Raw genomic sequence first — 18,505 nt, 5'->3', positions numbered from 1 at the left:
GAAAAGGTGAACCAAAACAGTCGGCACAATATGTCGCCACTTTTTTAGTGCAATTCTTTGGTCTCATTCTTCCTAGCTGATTTGAATTATTTTCATAGTACACTTTCCAAAATCGCCTTACATTTCGCACACTTCTAGGTTTCTTTTTAAATTCGTGACGACGTTTTTTCTGTACGTAATTGCTCGATGAAATGCAATCTTCGTCATCGGAACATTTCACTAAATACATCGCTAACTTCATCCTAAAATCAGGAATTGAAATATTTTTTCGAGTTGCTTTTTAAACAATCGATAATGGCAAAAATGGTCTACAGCGTCTCGGGGGTCACCGGTGACCCCCACCACGAAAAATACATTAAACGCGATTATACAACTCACCTTATCTGTTGTAAATAATATTTCAACATAATATGCATCGCATAATAAAATATTCATGTTGGCGCCATGGGCGAACCACGTAAAATGCGCGTAGCAGTCAACGTGTTAATTTATATAACCACTTTAAATAAAAACAACGATATACAGATATCTGTAATTTTCATAACAGTTTAATAAGATGTTGTATAACCCTTGGATTTGAGGACCGCATGGCATCCGTGTGGTATTGATTCAATTAATCGAACACAAAACTCAACCGATATTTCTGACCACGTTATCGTGATGTTTTCCATTAAATCTGTTTCATTGGTAAAAGAATGACTTTCAAATTGACGTCCAACGTAATCCCACGAATTCCGACGAATCTCACAGAATTGGATTCAAGTTCGGGGATTGACTTGGCCACTTGATTACATTAACATTTTGTTCTGCAAGAAACATCTTAACTAAGTTAAAAGAATGTTTGGGGTCGTTATCGCGATGAAATGACCACCTTGATAACATTTTTTCATTGACATATGGCGGCATATAATTTTGTAAGTTGTCGCAATACACAAATCTATTCGTTGTTTCTTTTATTTGTATTAATGGACCAGGGCCATTATGAGAGAAGCAACTCCACACCGTTACATTACCACGACCAAATTTTACTGTCGGTTTTAGGTATTTAACATCAAATTGTTGTCCAGTAGGGCGTCGCACATTATTATTAGAGACATTTTCTAACAGGTCGAACTTACTCTCATAGCTGCATAGAATTTTTTACCATTCAGTAGCAGTCCAATTAAGGTGTTCTTTAGCAAACTCCAACCAAGCTGCTCTATTTTTCTTCGACACAAGTGGTTTCTTTCATGCTTTGCGAGAAAAAAAGATTATCTTCATCTAAACGACGGCTAATTGTCCTGCTATGAATATTTTCCAGACCCAGTTGTTTTTTAATTTCAGAAGCAGTGTAAAATGGATTCGACTTTGAAAGCCTTGCAATTAGACGATCTAGATTTTCAGTTGTTTTTCGCAATCGTTTTATAATTTTGGTGATAATGCAACGGTTCACACTAAACACTTTTACTATGTCAATTTATTTCTTGCCCTTCTTAAACATTTCAACTACTTTCAACTTTTCAGCTTCTGTTAAATGTTGCTTTCTTGTCATTCTTGTTCAGTGGCTAGTGATCACGTCCACCCTGTATATATATTAAAATAAAACAGAAGAAAACTGTTGATTAACTTTAAATTTCAATTTCAACTCATAGTATCAATTTGCTACCGTTATATTCTGCTTTACATTTAACAAGTCTGCCGTTACGCAAACACACATTTTGTAGAAATCAAGTTTTGCTCAAAAAATTTGGTACAAATATAAGATGAAACCTAACTTCAAGAAAAATTTAGACTGCTGTTCCTGTCTACAAGCAGTTCATATACCAAAGCTACTACCCATATCTAAATTAGTAGGCCACGAATATTCAAATAAGGAAATTTTTAGATATCAAAAGATTCACTTTTTTGGTATATTTCATTGAAATCGATGTAATTAAAAAATAGCAAAATTTACTATTTCTTGCAATAATTAGGGATCTTATCTTCCTTCCGGTTGGTAAATTATTTAGATTGTGCAGCATAAGTAACTCTGTAGGGTTGAATTCATTTTTCTATCTCAAAATGTCAAAGTCTTTTTTCAATATTTCAATATAATCATAAATTTCTCCACAATTATATTTTCGCAAATTTCGTTATACTTTCGTCGCTTGTGAGCAATTTATCTACATCTTTACCTATATTATATTTTATTTTTATAGTTACACTGCGTAATTTTGGTTAATTGTACAAAAGTAAATAGAACACGAGAAAGTGATGAAAATATTTCCAGCAGAACGATATAGAGACAAGAAACGCTCCATCTGATTATATCTTTGATACTCTCGTAATTTCTAATTTCATGTTCTTAACGATTTACGCTGATATAATAGTAAATTAAATTATATTTCGCGTTTCATCTTATGTTAATAATTACGTTAATTAATTTATTATGTTATTAATTATGTTAATAATACAAATTATTCGAACGATTTTATAAGTACATATTATTTGTCAAACAAATATATAAATATAAGATTTTAGTATTTCGTTGGTCGACCCCGAACTTTTTTTACATTTTGCAGTCAACGTTGCATACTGTATACTAAGTTTTCAGTAACCTTTTTGTCAATATTGTTCCAAATCTTAAAAATTTGTCATTTTAATGCTGCCTTTGAATTTGCTTCACATTTACTTCATTTTTTGCCAATTATTGCTGTTACGGACCCAATCTTGTGCTCAGTTCGTGTTGGCAGACACGGTGTTGGGTTGTAAGGCCAACTTGTGCAATAGACGGGCGTGAAGGACCAAATCATTCGGCAGGCTTCCGCTCGGTGGTCCAATGCTTGAACGTTGCCACACGTTCTGAGTTGTAGGTGCCCGATTTGATTTTATAGCAGATAGTCAGTCCACGGGACTGTCTGTGCAGACTACTTGTTGTTGGCTGAATGCTTGATATGTACTGGTTGACTTGACTCTGTTGTCGATACTGAAGGACTGTGCTGTCTGATGTGAAGTGAAGAACTGACTGTTGAATACTGACCAACTGACTGTTCGATTGATATTGACTAACTGACTGTGCGATGCACGATCTTTCGAAGCCCAGGATTGCCCAAAGGGAAATCGATTTTCCCATTGGTGTTTGACGGGACCGAGGGTAGTCCCTTGGTCCGCGATTCAGGTGCCCCCAAAGAAGGGAGGAACGTCTTCCGCGACCAGGTCTGCTGATGGAGGAAACCTCTCCCTCAGAGGGGGTTGCTGGTGGGCCACCCGCACATTCGTGACCCGTTACTTTATGGCTTCGAAAGTTGTGACATCGCACATGGCCTGGTCCTTTCCTTTGCAGGCCTATTGTCAGCCAAATCCTAAGTGCTGTTGCTTGGTTTCTAAAATTAGTGGCTAAAGAATGCCTCGTGTCCAGTGACCCGAGGAAAATAAAGAACAGCTTGTAAAGCATATTGAAAAATGGAGAAAATAGAAAATACCGAAATTGAAATAAAACAGCAATTAGAATCTGGCTGTCAGAAGACCGTAACGGGTCTTCTGGGTCTAGAGTTTGCCCCAAGATGGGACAACGCTTGATTTAATAATCCTGAACACTGACTCTAAGACACACTGACTCTTCCGCGTCCTTGCACCCTTATTTAAACCTTACACTCTGTATTCTTTCATACTCATGCTCTCTTTCTCAATCTCGTATCCTAAATACTCAGATGCCTTCCTAAGCTTCCACTCTTCATTCGCATTCGATACTGCCATAAATATCCCGTTCATATCATCCTTGTACGTCGTCACTCGTCTTTCCACACGCACTCCAGATAACAGCCTAGACGCCTAAGCCGAACACGAGGGTGCTGTTTATTGTTGCTCGCTTTCGAGGAGTGTTTCCCATGCTCTCTACAGTCATACTCACACAAAAAATACTGTCACAGACGATGACCTCCTACAAATATAAGAATCAAATTTTCAAGAACTTTTTAGAGTAGGTTCTTAGGTATATTGCAACTATAAATCAATTGGATGAAACGTTGTAAATACACTCGATATCTTCAACTTGAAAATAAGGGAGCATGCTAACACATACTTTTAAAATCTAGGCCTTAAGTATTAACATACTAGTAAAATAAATTTTACTTTACGGCACGTGTCTTGTCTTATGGTTAATGGTTAACACTGCTTTCTTGTCTACGTCAATGTATTGTGATGCTTATCGGTTAATCTTATTCGGTCTCGGTGTATCTCGTTCGTTTTCATTACCATGCGATCTTATATGTTCCCATTTGTGGATGTGATACTTTCGATCAATAATGAAAACGCCATTTTTCTCACTTCTCCGCAGTAAATATTGTATGTAAATAACACATACCTATATTAAAAGAAGACATCTATTGTTAGGATGCATTCTGCTCGAATAACAGAAGATTCAGATAGTAGAACGTTTGACTATTTGTATTGAAAGTTCCAATACGAACTATTTTACTATATATTTCGTACATTTAAAAGAATGTTAACCTTCGAAAATCAAAATTATCACTAATATGTACTCAACAACAAAAAAATTCCTTTTAATTAATATCGTATTACTATGCTCTTTATTTTCCACAAATATTTTAAGTTGTTGTTTTACAGCCAGAACATTTGTACTTTTGCGCTCGACTGATTTTACGATCTTGTTACATCGTCTGAGCCAACTATACATAAAGATAGAGATTTCGGAAACATGAAAGGTGGAGTCAAGTAGAAGTGGCAGAATGTGTCCCTTGTCCATGTGCTATCTCGTTATCCATCTTCTCATCTCTGTACAGTACGTGAGAATGGCCAACATTTAAACAATACCTTAAATGAACAAGCTGCACGTAAACAGTTACAATAGCGGTCCGCAACGAAAGCATTTATGCAAAGTACGAGACAAATCATTTTTCTAGAAAATGAAACTTTGAAACGAAAAATAATTCCATTACTTCATCTTATTTTGGGAAATAAAATCTTTCTAAAACTGGTTCGTAGAAGTAAATTCGTGAGTTTCAAAAAAGGATTTAACGAAAGATATTACCATTATGAAGTATATACATTGAAATTGGATTAAAAGGAAAATTTTTAATTTCTATTACTATAATATTGTATTTCTATAATTACTTGATTTAAGTTTTACTAAAAATTCGTGACAGCTACAAGATCATAGCATTCACAGAATAGCGATAAACATTAAAAAAGAATTTTAAATAACTACTGGTAAAAGAATGATAAAAAATTATTGATCCTCTCTGATTATAGCAATATTAGAAATAAGTATTTATGTCTATAAGTTTGATCTAAAGTTAAATCCAATAACCTAATATACTGGTTTCATTCATATAAACAAATTCATTATTTTACTGTTAAACTTATAGAAAAATCGCGTTTAGACAAATGAATTTTTTATTATTTGTTTCTATGTATATATTATTAAACTATATCTGACATTTAACAAGGTAACCAACTTTTATAAAAATATTATATGGCTGCTTTCATACACTTGCCATCTGGGAGATACGTATGAACAGAATACTAAAAAATCTTTTGATCCATTTTTGTCACCAAATTTTAAGATAAGTAATTTTACATTTTACAAACAGTCTTTATCAGAGAGTCTACTAATAGGCCCTGAACGTAATGCATAATACATTACTTTTTCCCCATTTTCCTTTCTTTTCTTTTTATTTAATGCTAAAATTTTTGTTTCAATTTTATGTACACAACGTGTCAAATATCTTATTATCCCATGTTTCATAAACCAGACCTCTGTTACTCTTTTTCTATCAATCTTTTTTCCTTTTATTTTTCTTTTATTTCGTTGCATAAAATTGAAATTTTATGTATACATAGAATTAAAGTCCCTTCTTTTTTAAATATTTCCAATATAACTGAAATATAAATTAAATGTATTGATTACTGATGATCATATTTTCCTTCCTTGTTTTACTACTACCGTTAATAGTACTTTATATTTTTATTTTAATATTTTTTTTACAATACGTCCTCTTTGTATTTCATTAGACAATATGTCACTCTTATCGATTTTATAAGCTGGTTTTATTTTTCTCCTTAGGGCAAGAGTATAACCAGAAAGTCTAGAGAGAAAGGACTTTTAACACCTAATACATTTGACCTATACTTTAATAATAAAGAGTCACTTTTCTCAACTAACTTCACGTATCCGTTCTCCTGAGTTGCTCAATCGCTCACGCACTCCTAACATATGTTACAAAACTGTTATGAAGTGCACTCCAATTGCAATTCGACACCTAGACCTAAATATCCGTTTCATCACGTATTTCAGTTTACATGTGAACCATTTGAAGACCAAAGTGATTAACTCCACCTATTAAACTTTCTTTAATTTTTCTGCCAAATTTTGATGTTTAAAATAAATTTCTATTTTTTGGTAAATGAGCAGCTCATATAATCTTTCATGGACCTCGTGCACTCGTACGATAGAGACAGGTTACTCATTTCTATGGTTTGTATATTATTTGGAGTTATATAAATTACAAGATTTCATTTTTCATTAATGTAAATTGATAAGCAAATATTTTAAACGTTGCGGAAATTTTTATATATATGTACATAAATCATGGCAGCGAAGAATATATTTTTTTAATTATTTGTTTTGTTCTTTACCATTTTATGCAGAAAGTTATGTGTAAGATAATAATGCTAATTGGGAAATTGGTAATATTACATCACAAACACGAATCCTGTTGTTGGGGATTAATACTTATTATTCATTTTAACACATTTTAACTCTTTTACCACAAAGCTATTGGACCTGTAAGATCTAACTATAGTAAATAAATAAATATATATAATACTACAAATAAATAGATACACCATCTTTGTAAAAATTAATATTGATTTCATCGAATATTTATTGTCTTCAATAATAGCGAAAGCATAAAATTTGAAACCAATTATTTGAATTGTTTCGGTAATAATCGTTTTACTGCCAACTCTAAAGGTGTTTCAATTTACACATTTTCACGAGTAAATTTTTATAAAATTTCATTATTTATTCAAACTTGAAGAATACATAATGCAATTTAATTATTTTTTCTTCTCACTGCATTTAAATATAGAAAAATTTAATTAAATTTAATTATTTAATTAATAATCTGAACGTAAATAAATAAGACATATCGGTCGTTGGTAGTTTTCGCATAAGCATACATCCAATTAGGGTAACCTATAGGATTAAAATATAGGTCAATTGACAATAAAAAGGTTATATTAAGGTTAGAATACAAAATTTAAGAAATATTCTTAAATTGTTCATACGGTATAACAGATTTTGATATAAGTTAAAATTTACTTTTTATTTCTATTTGTTAATTAAGTAATTTTTAAATGTAACTAGACATTGACATATGAGTATAGAATGTTATGCAAAATAACATGTATTCCATAATTTAATTTTTAATGCACAATAAATATTCAATTAATTAATTTTAATATTTGTATATTTATGATAATTTTCTTTTTTTAATTAATCTTAATAACAATTACAGAAACTTGAAGTTGCGTCTGGTAAACACGAACACTTCGAAAGCACAACAGAAGGATTTGCTATATACCATTATGCCGGAGTTGTCTCTTATTCTGTTGATGGATTTTGTGATAAAAATCGCGATGTGCTTTTCACAGACCTCGTGGAACTAATGCAAACAAGCACTAAGTAAGTTATTGCTATTATTTTCTTATATGTTATGTATTAAATTTTTACCAAATAAGTATCGAAAATTACCAAAAATTAATTTCCACTGTTCTATTTACATTTTTAAAATACAGAATATTTATAGTTTTAATATATTTTACTATTAGCATGTGTTAATTAACTTTTACGTAAAATTATAAAAATCAGGGTAAGTGATGCAACTTGATGAAGATACATACGTATGTCTTTTAAGTAAAACATATCGTGGAATGTGAGATTTCTCTGCACGTAGAAAAAAATTTAAGAAATTTAAGCGAAAGTTTATATTTAGAAATGGGTCACTTTTTATGCAACAATTGATGTTTTATTAGTTCTCTATTAAAAAATATTTTGACATTGATTTCACAAAATCAATAATCATTTACATGATACACACTAATTAAAACGCGAAGATAGTAAGATGGTCTACTTTGAAGATAATCAAGAGTTTTCTGACAGTTAATTAGTAGTAGAAATGTGTTTATAAAGAACTATTTAAGGCTGAGAATACTTTTGTATCGACAATACCAATGAATAGTAAGAATTTATTATCTTAGAAGGTGAAAGAAACGCAGCTTGGATTGCCTATGTTTCGATAATCCCACACTCGCAAATATAAACATAGAAAATAGAATATACTGTGGAAATGGGTGTGGCGGTGATAGAGCTTTCTCTCTTTGACGATTAGAATATTATATTTAAAATAAAATACAAAATCGACTGTTCAAACTAACTTTCGTGACCGACTCTCTCTCAAGCGACTCTTAAGACTGATTTCTCACTCTCACAAAACTGGCTCTCAAATCTGATTCGCAGAACTCGTACTTGCACTCCGACTCCCGCATCCCTTGACATTCCTTTTTATACTCATTCATCTACTATGCGGTCGGGAAGAGATGCCACAACGTGTTTACATCCTCAGGGTTGACTGACTCCACTTACACTCTCTCGATCACAGGCAGTGACTGCTATTGGCCGAAGAGTGACAAAGATTATCAGGGGGCCATAGCAAGACCGAGTAAGATAGGATGAGGCAGCATCGGCGTTAGTTCTCTGTTTCTTAATAGCTTCAAAGACGCATAATACGTATTGCCAGGCGTCCGAAAATTCTAAAAGAATTTCAGGGATTCATTTGTTCTTCCTGCGCCACTTATATTCTTAGTATAAACATTCTGTCAATTCACAGTGCACCCTTCCGAACACTCGTCAATCATGCCCGCAGTCACTCGATCCACTGCTACGCAACACTGACACTCACTACTCGCGCCGACAAATGCTCGATCTGCTGATACGTAGTTCCGAAATTCACTAATACCACAATATGTATCTTTTTTATTACACAAAATGTCAACGTGTGACAAGATATAATATAGTAGGTTGCGAAGAACGGGTGTATTTCCGCTTTCAGCCTCGAAGTATATGTAGGATTTCTAGATAGATTAATCCTATGCAGACCGAGATCTACGCGTTTAATGGACAACAACTCCCTTTTAATAATAAAACTGGTTTATTTAATTAACATATTGCACTAAGTTCCTCTCAATTCTAACTCTCAAACACACGATCCTCTATTCTCTACATCTCGAATACACACGATCTGCCACCCCCACGCCCTTGCACCCTTATTTAAAGTCAAAACTCTCTCTTTCCATACACAGGCTTTCTCTCTTAATCACCCGACTAGTCATAAATATGTCATCCGTTCGCACGCATTTCAGGTATCATTCTAAAGGCCTAAGTCAAAGCCGATGCCGCTGTTTATTATTTTCCAGCAGAGTCCGCCGCTCGTCACCCCGCATATATGTACATCCAGTGCTGAACAAAAGTATTGGCATAGCATGGAAGTGCTTATAACTACTAAATAAATTGATGTGATAGAAAAACTTTTTGACATATTCATTTATTATTTATTCTAGTTTTATTAGATAGTAGAAGCAGTAATATAAATACATTTATTCACGAAACAATAACAAAAATGTATTTATTGAACATTTTATGAGTGGATAAAAGTATTGGCACACTCGAATAAAAACGTTTAAAAATGACTTGGAATTAAATATTAATATTTAGTTGGCTCTCCATTCCTTTTAAGAACTTCCTTTAATCGTTTGGGCATTGTATCAACCAACTTTATTGTAAAATCCGGCTCGATTTTATTCCATTCTTGTAAAAGGACATTCTTCGAGTCTGCTTTGCATGTTATGCGATGTTTTCGAATCCTTTTTTTCAATTCATTTCAGATATGTTCGATAGGATTCATGTCTGGACTCTGCAGTGGTGTATTTAGGGAATGAGAAGTATTATAAATGATCCAATGGTGTACGATGGAAGCGGTGTGCTTTGGATCGCGGTCTTGTTGGAAATAGAAATTCCGTGGGAGATTTAATTTTTCCGCTTTTTTGAATAAATTTTGTTTTAATATATTTAAATATGCGTATTTGTCCATAATATCATCTATAAAAATTAATTCGCCAACCCAAGATGATGCCAAAGAACCCCACACCATAACTCCACCACCTCCATGTTTTATACTCGATTGTAAATTTCGTAGATCCAATCCAGTATTTGGCTTTCTCCAAACTAATATTCTACCATCGGATTTAAACATGTTAAATTTGCTTTCATCGGAAAACAGTATGTTGCTCCAAAATGTTGAATCCTTCGTTATGAATTCTTTGGCAAATTCAACCCTCATCTTTCGATTTTTTCCCGATATATATGGTTTTCTTCGTGCAACACACGCAGATTATCGGGCAGTTTTTAATATCCCCCGTACAGTTTTTCAAACTTACTTCTTTTTGACACTATTTAATATGATTCTGAGTTCCGAGGAGTTTAATTTAGGATTTTTCTTCACTTCGTTTACAATTTTACGTTTTTCTTTAACAGATAACGTGGGAGGACGACCACTTCGATTCGCATTATTAAAATCTGATTGATTTGTAAATCGTTTTACAATGCTTCTAATAGTAAAACGACTTTTGTTAACAATTTGTAATATTTCGCTATAAGATTTTCGCATTTTGTACAAATTTAATATTATTTTTCTCTCTTCACTTGTCGTTTCTTTCGCTTTTCTTGACATTATTACTTTTTCTTACTTTCCCTGTTGCTAGACGACTGAACTTTAGGATAATTGTTCTTAAAAATGACAATCGGGGTATCACCTAACTAGATTTTAAAATAACGATCGGAAATTTTTCAAACAAATGCGGATATACTATATTGAGCATCATGTGCCAATACTTTGTCCACCCATAAAATGTTCAATAAATGTATTTTTATGTTATTGTTTCGTGAATCAATATATTTATATTATTACTTCCACTATGTAATAAACTAGAAATAGATAATAAATGAATATGCCAAAAAGTGTTTCCTTTAAATCAATTTTCTTAGTAGCTATAAACACTTGTACCACAACAACCATGCTGTGTCAATACTTTTTCCCAGCACTGTATGTGTGTTGGTACCTTCTTCGTCAAAGGAATATCGGATCTGCTCGAAGGGATCGAGACACCGATAAACAAACAGGATAAGATAAATGAAAAGAACAGAAAACTTTAATTGTAACGAAAGGAAAGAAAATATAAATAGACCGAAATTTCGTTTACACCGTTACACACCGACACGCGCTCTTTCCGATATCAGACAACGCACGTCCATACCGATCACAGTTTCATTTCGCACAACTCTCAAGAAGTGATTCTCTCTTTGTTCTGACTACTTTGATTTTGACTCTGGCGTGGTGCTAGAAGTCCTCTTTTAGAAGATCGATGACCTACTGAATTGGCCGTTAATTAATTGATTCGGAATCACGCGATTCAGCCAACTTGCGATTCGCCCGTGAAAATTACACGATTTACTCTCGAAAATATAGTCCTACTATACGTTAGTAGTAAATCAGAAATAAATGAGTAAAGGTGACTATCAATTTATATGCTTTGAACAATAGAAACAGAAAGAAGATTGAAAGAACTTTGTGACTAGAAGGTAAAAGTTAGTAATTAATTTCATTAGAAAGTAATCTAGATATATGGCAAAGAGTGTTTGCGGTGAACGTCATCAGAGGAACAAGTTGTCTTCCTGGAAGAAGAATTTCAAGCAAATCGACTATAATTAGACTGTAATTACAATTAGCTGCAATGTGCTATTGCATAGAAAATTAAGGCGAGGATTTCATAGCTACCTTTTGATAATCGTGGAATAGAACTTATCAGATTAAGCATTTACTGTTTGTGTCATCGACAGTTTAACTTTTTATTATAAAGCTTTTAACTCAAAATAGATTCCAAATTGAACAACTTTCTCCTCTAATTGCTTTACAATTACTTTTTGCGTTCCTTCTGATCTTAGAATATTTGTTTCAATTTTGTTGTTATTAAAATAGTGTGCTTTATTAAATATAATTCAATTTTTCCCATAATATAAGATTTCATTAACTTGTATAATGATGATAAGCAAGTTCTTGGTCTATAGCATGATAAGTTAAGTATGCTTGAATTTTAGGTTAGGTTTTAGTATATTTCACCGTAGGTTAAAAACTTCGGTAAGTATGTTGAATTTTATTTGTATGCTTTGTTATGCAGTATGATTCATAAATACATATCCATATATCGCGAAATGAATCTACACACTAGAGTACATACATGTCTTTTATACAGGATGATTCACTTAAATTAAGCAGCTAAGTTATTTACATTACTATGAAAATTAGGGAGAAACGACAATGCGGGGTTTGAATGGTTCCAAGGCGTGCATCTGGTGGTGAAAAAAGAAGTTCTGTCAAGGTCATGTATCTTTTTTAAGGATATCGACATCTTTTTGCACATTAACAATTATTCTTCATGGCATGATATTGTAGTCTGTCTTAAGACGAGTTCAATGACTTATAGTACCATGACCTTGAGATGACGTTGAAAACCAAAATGTGACCTGACGTGTTAAGAATACAGAAACGGGGGAATTTATCTTATTTTATTGTAAGTGCTCAAAGTCGACCGCCTACATTTTGTATAGCGTCCTATCGTATCGAATTCCTTCGATGTCCTAGAACGCTTATCACGCGCCAAATTAATATTGCGTGACTAGTTGTAATAATAAGGATCCAGAATGTGTGTGGTCAAAAGAGAGTGTTTATTTAGAGAAAAGTGTAGAATAGTTATAATGTAGACGTTAACGGAGTACCGTTTCGAACACGCGGTTGTATGTGTAATTCACATGTTTTAAGGATCGGTGCCGAAGACGAACTGACTTCTCGATTTTGCTGTATGTCCTGTCGCGTCGTGTTCGGTCCGGTGTTTTCTCTAGTTTAGTTCTGATTGGGTAAAATAGATGTTGGTGGTGGAAAGGTAAAGAGTTTTAATTGGACAGAGGGTGTGACATAAGGACCTTTGGCTAAGGAGTAGGAAACTGTCAAGGAGCCGATTTCTGATGGTCAATGACGTGATTTATAAGTGCCGTCCGTCCGTTGCTTGTTGGGCCTGTCACAAGTGGGTCCCATCTGTCGCGTCTGGTACTAGTAAAATTCCTAATTTTGCTTTACCTTTATAAACTTAATCCGCTAGAACGACGTTGAGGCATATCTAACCTCCGGAATTGCAGTCGCGGTATAAAATATAAAATAAACCGTTAAGTCTGTTAAAAATGTAAGTCTTAGAATAAAAATCATGTTATAAACTCGCTTTCCGGGACGGAACACTTTGTATATAAAACAAAAAATAACTCAAAACAACTTCAAACAACTCTCCTCTCAACATCTTTCGATTTCACGCTACCAAGCTCGACATAACTCTCCCTCTTCGAAATGATCGTTCCTCGCTTTCTCTAAATTTTCTAAAATTAGAAATGCCAGTCAGAAAAAGAAAAAAGAAGACAATAAACAGCCGTTGTTCCGTCGTGGAACAAGGAAGAAGACTCATTACGGTCTTCCAACAGCCAGGTCTTAGGGTCGAACAATTCGGCATCGGAATTTTCCGCTCCATGCCTTCAGCATGTTCGTAAATTCCCCTCACTCCTTCAATCACCGAAGATATTACAGACCAATCGGTGAACTGTTCGTCGACAATCGTTTTTGCCGTTGGATCTGATTTATTTCTGGTCCATTTGCTGTTACTCCTTTTATAGCTCTTTTCCGCTATGCCACACAACGCAAAATCCAAAATGTGAACTATAATACATCGAATCTGCGATATAAATGGACGATATGTGGACTGTATCTATGTACTTGTCACTGAAGAATCGGATAATATCGAAAATCAATCATCTTTGCGCCAAACTTCTTGCCTTTCATGACTTTTCCCTAGATCGATATGACTATTTTTACTTAAATCAACGAAAAGCTATACACACTGAAAGCATTAATGATAAACTCAAATGCAAGAGACGATTGATACGGCAATTTGGTATCTTGTCAAATTGTAAAGTAATCCAGCAAATTTATCTTTTCAGAAACAAATATCGACGTAGTTCTTTCGCCTTTTACCATGAAGAATAGATTCGAATGATTTTCTAACGATGCGTCGAATACGTCGCAGTAAAATTTGTAATTACGAATTCTGTTCCGTCGTGGAACAAGGAAGACCCGTTACGATCTTCCAACAGCCAGGTCTTAGGGTCGAACAATTCGGCATCGGAATTTTCCGCTCCATGCCTTCAGCGTGTTTGAATGCTTTACCTTCTTTCTTTGACTTCTCGTGTCGCGGAACACGAGAATCCTGGAAATCCCTAATTTAACGAAATTAGGCGACGGCTCTTAAGACTTGGCTGACAATAGGCCTGAGGGCTCCACGTGGTCCGCACACGTTGGAAGCCTCAGGCCCTCGCTAGGGGTAATAAACGACCGATGGGGTCACCAGCGCGCGGGTGGACCCCAGGTACCCCATCTTGTAGGAGAGGATTTCCTCCACTATCGTTGCTTTTTGGGGGCACCTTCCCTTTCTGCAAGGTCACCGATTTGCGAACCAAGGGAACGCCCTTGGTCAAAGACAGCCAATCATATTTGGCGAGCTCCCGATTTTTCCTAAGGCCGATCTTAGGAAGATCGAGGAGCTCACTTCCGCACGAGCTCTGAAAGACACGGGTTCTCTCCTAACACTTCGGTACGAGCTCGGAGAGACACGGGTTCTCTCTAAAGCACTTCCTTGCGAAATCTGAGAGACACGGATTCTCTCTAAAGACACTTTGGTACGAAATTTGAGAGACGTCGGTTCTCTTCAGAAACTCCGTCTAACCGATTCAAATCAACAACACGCCACGTTCTTTTCGAAACCTCGAACGTCGTAGACACGACTCTTTTCCGCTCGTGCAACTTAAACAGTTGCCCAATATTAATTTGGCGGGCAACACGTGTCGTATTCGCGAGACGGCCTTACAACCCGTCGGAAATACGAGAATTTCGATCGCGACGCGACGCGACAAATTCGTATCGTTTATAGCGATAACTTCTTCGTCGATAGTCTTGTTTTCAGGAGCTAACACGAATCATAGTTCACTGCTTACAATTTAAATAAACTACTTACTTCAGCGAATCTGTTAAAAGTGGAAACGGAGGAATTGAATGAATCAACTGACATCTGCAAGTAATATCTTTTGACAAAAAGATTCGCAATCTAGAAAACAGAGAAAGTCATCGATGAAAAAGCAAACTCATCTTCCTGAATTAATTAATAAGAATTGCAACGTGTTGTATACATACTTGTCATGCATATATTACGTATATCGTGTCAGTCATCGTTCAGAACGCATATCTCAGACATTGTCATGTAAGAATCACTTGTACTGCGTACAATGTTTGACAAATATGTCATTAACAAGAATGAGAAAATTAGCATAAAATCATCTGTCAGTCTAATAAATAGTTCTGTTACATTATACCATCTGTGAATTACATTATGCAAAATATGCTAATAATCTGTATAACTGGAAACCATTTTATAACTACAGTATTAATTATTACGATTCTGTTTTCATTGAATAGAAATGACATCAAATAGTACGCTTAAAAATTAATGGGAAGAAGAGAACATTGGATTCATACTTGTATGGATCATATACCGAACTACATCAAAGCCAGTAATGTTTTCACACAGTTTTATCAAACGCTACGGAATGACTATAATTTTCTCACAGAAAAAATTACTTGGCACTTTATGTCAATTTACTCGTCTATATTTTAATAGCCTATGAGAAGCTATTATTTAGTCGTTGAAACATCATTTAAAATGGATAGTCTACGCCAATGAACGATCCTAAACATTCGTAATCGCAAACGCTATCCTGAATTTATACCCTTTTAATCCTCTATTATTCTATCCAAATGATCCATTTTTATTTCGCCTTGCCACTTTCTGATTGATAATTCTTTTTACGAGCATGGCTAATTTCGATATAAAGAAAACCAATAGAGTACCTAACTGACAACAAATGCAGAAGATCAAAGAAAACTGTTAGAGTAAAATACATCGATCACTTGAATGTATAGAGAATGTAGACAAAATGTGCCATAATATTAATCGTGGTATAATCATGGTCTTAGAGGGGACTATTTTATATTTTATTTTATGTCATCGAGACATCTGAAATGGATGAAGGAAATGTATATCCAACAGTGCATAGTATTATTAGAACGCTCACTGTGAAGGTCATTAATAGCAACTATAAGTGAAATGTGAAACAACTCATTCAGCCATTGGATCAACATGTAAGAAGATTACAATCGAACGTTCATTGGCTTAGTTAAGTCTCAGATTACGCGTAATATTATAACGCTATTATGTGTAATTGCACTGTTTCATCAACACGTTTAGAAAGCATGTTTTGGAGTAAAATAATGCAATAAAATACGTGAGAATCTTGAGAATTGTTATATCTACTTATTATTCTACTATTATCCGATACTGTCTAATACTTGCAGGTACTATTACTGCATCTATGTACATACAGATGTATGTGTCACGATATTCTGCCTTTCAGGTTTACGTCTTTATTATTATTTATTAGCGTAAAATATTTGACATGGATTTGAATAGTTTCGAGGGGAACAAATTTTAACGGTACTAGTTTTCTTGTAGATAGTCGTGTAGAGAAGATCTGAAGGTCATTGATATTTTTTTAAATAGAATAATATATTTTTTATTGCGTCATTCGATGCATCTTGACATACTTTGCAAGAAAGTTTTAAGCCATTTATATTAAAAAAATCATTAGTTTAGGAGATGTTGTAATTTTATTGTTGTCAGAAAATAGTTGTTAAAGTTCTGTATTCATTATTAATACAGCGGGCTAATAAACAGAGAAAAAATTATACAGTAATAATCAACTACGCAATAATCACCTTATTATCTAAAAATAAAAGTAATTTTTATAATTTCTTACGTAATTTCAAATTAATTTATTAAGAGGTCTTATTAGTAATGACTTGTTATATTTGTGTATAACCATATAACTATAACTATAATATTGTGTTGTCTTTCTTTTCTTCGATGAAATTATAAGATATCAAAAAGAAAATAATCTACACGTTGAAAAATTAAAAATAATTCTGTTTCCTATTTAATACAAAATTGCTTAATATAGCAATTAATACCATTAATACCATTATACAATAACGAAAAAAATGTATAAAATTAATTACGTTTGCAATAGAACATTTATGGTATTATTTTATAATTTCATAGTATAATCTATTATTATGCGTAATTTATAATGCGTCATTATTTTATCATTGTATAACCTTTACTGTATAATGTTCAATTTAATTTCAAGACTATGAATTTCGTGATACAAAAACGGGATGTTTCCTCGTTGAAAAAGAAGTGAACAAACAATTTGATATAATGTTTTTCCGCTCGAGGTTTCGTTTTCCAGAAAATTAAATTTGCAAATTTATAGTAATTCATATAAGATAGACACTTTGTCCTTATCTCGCAATTAAATTATTTTTATCGGTACTGGTATTCGCAAACATAGATTCCGGTATGGTTCATAAATACCAAAAACATAGTAATACAAAATCGACAGCCATCGTAGAATTTTGTATTACTTTATCACAAGTTATCGCAATGACAACATAATCGCAAGTATGTCGATATTTTGCTTGCACTAGAAGCTTACAGTAGCAATGCTTTCGCTGTAAATAGGCTGTATAGAAAAATTCAATCAATAATCGTCATCGTTTCGACGTACGGATGATCCAAAGAGTAAAACAAACGTTGGCAGAAACAGGCTCGTTCAAATTATTTTATGAAAATCATGGTAGTCATCCACGGGTATATAACAACGTAGAAGAAGACATACTTCAGGGTGTAAATAGTATTATACTCCACTGTTCCGTCGTGGAACAAGGAAGACCCGTTACGGTCTTTCAACAGCCAGGACTTAGGGTTAAACAATTCGGCATCGGACTTTTCCGCTCCATGCCTTCAGCATGTTTGACTGCTTTACCTTTTTTCTTTGACTTCTCGTGTCGCGGAACACGAGAATCCTGGAAATCCCTAATTTAACGAAATTAGGCGACGGCTCTTAAGACTTGGCTGACAATAGGCCTGAGGGCTCCACGTGGTCCGCACACGTTGGAAGCCTCAGGCCCTCGCTAGGGGTAATAAACGACCGATGGGGTCACCAGCGCGCGGGTGGACCCCAGGTACCCCACCTTGGAGGAGAGGGTTTCCTCCACTATCGTTGCTTTTTGGGGGAACCTTCCTTTTCTGCAAGGTCACCGATTCGCGAACCAAGGGAACGCCCTTGGTCGAAAACAGCCAATCATATTTGGCGAGCTCCCGATTTTTCCTAAGGCCGATCTTAGGAAGATCGAGGAGCTCA

General features: G+C 34.3%; 2 protein-coding genes across 4 annotated transcripts in view; one reads left to right on the top strand and one right to left on the bottom strand.

Moving 5' to 3' along the window:
- The window catches only part of LOC108546002 (uncharacterized), a 111,075-nt gene that overhangs the window by 61,790 nt on the left and 30,780 nt on the right, over positions 1-18,505 (bottom strand). The gene's annotated exons all lie outside the window — the stretch shown is intronic.
- The window catches only part of LOC108545988 (unconventional myosin-Ie), a 46,204-nt gene that overhangs the window by 6,323 nt on the left and 21,376 nt on the right, over positions 1-18,505 (top strand). The window contains exon 3 of the mRNA XM_017897886.1: positions 7,500-7,666. Within this exon, the coding sequence (XP_017753375.1) occupies positions 7,500-7,666 (167 nt within the window). The remainder of the gene's footprint in view (positions 1-7,499; positions 7,667-18,505) is intronic.

Source organism: Eufriesea mexicana, unplaced genomic scaffold, assembly GCF_001483705.2.
Source record: "Eufriesea mexicana isolate 0111107269 unplaced genomic scaffold, ASM148370v2 scaffold598, whole genome shotgun sequence".
Taxonomy (NCBI): Eukaryota; Metazoa; Arthropoda; class Insecta; order Hymenoptera; family Apidae; genus Eufriesea; species Eufriesea mexicana.
The sequence above is the reverse complement of the archived record's forward strand: the minus strand, read 5'-3'. Positions and strand labels throughout refer to the sequence as shown.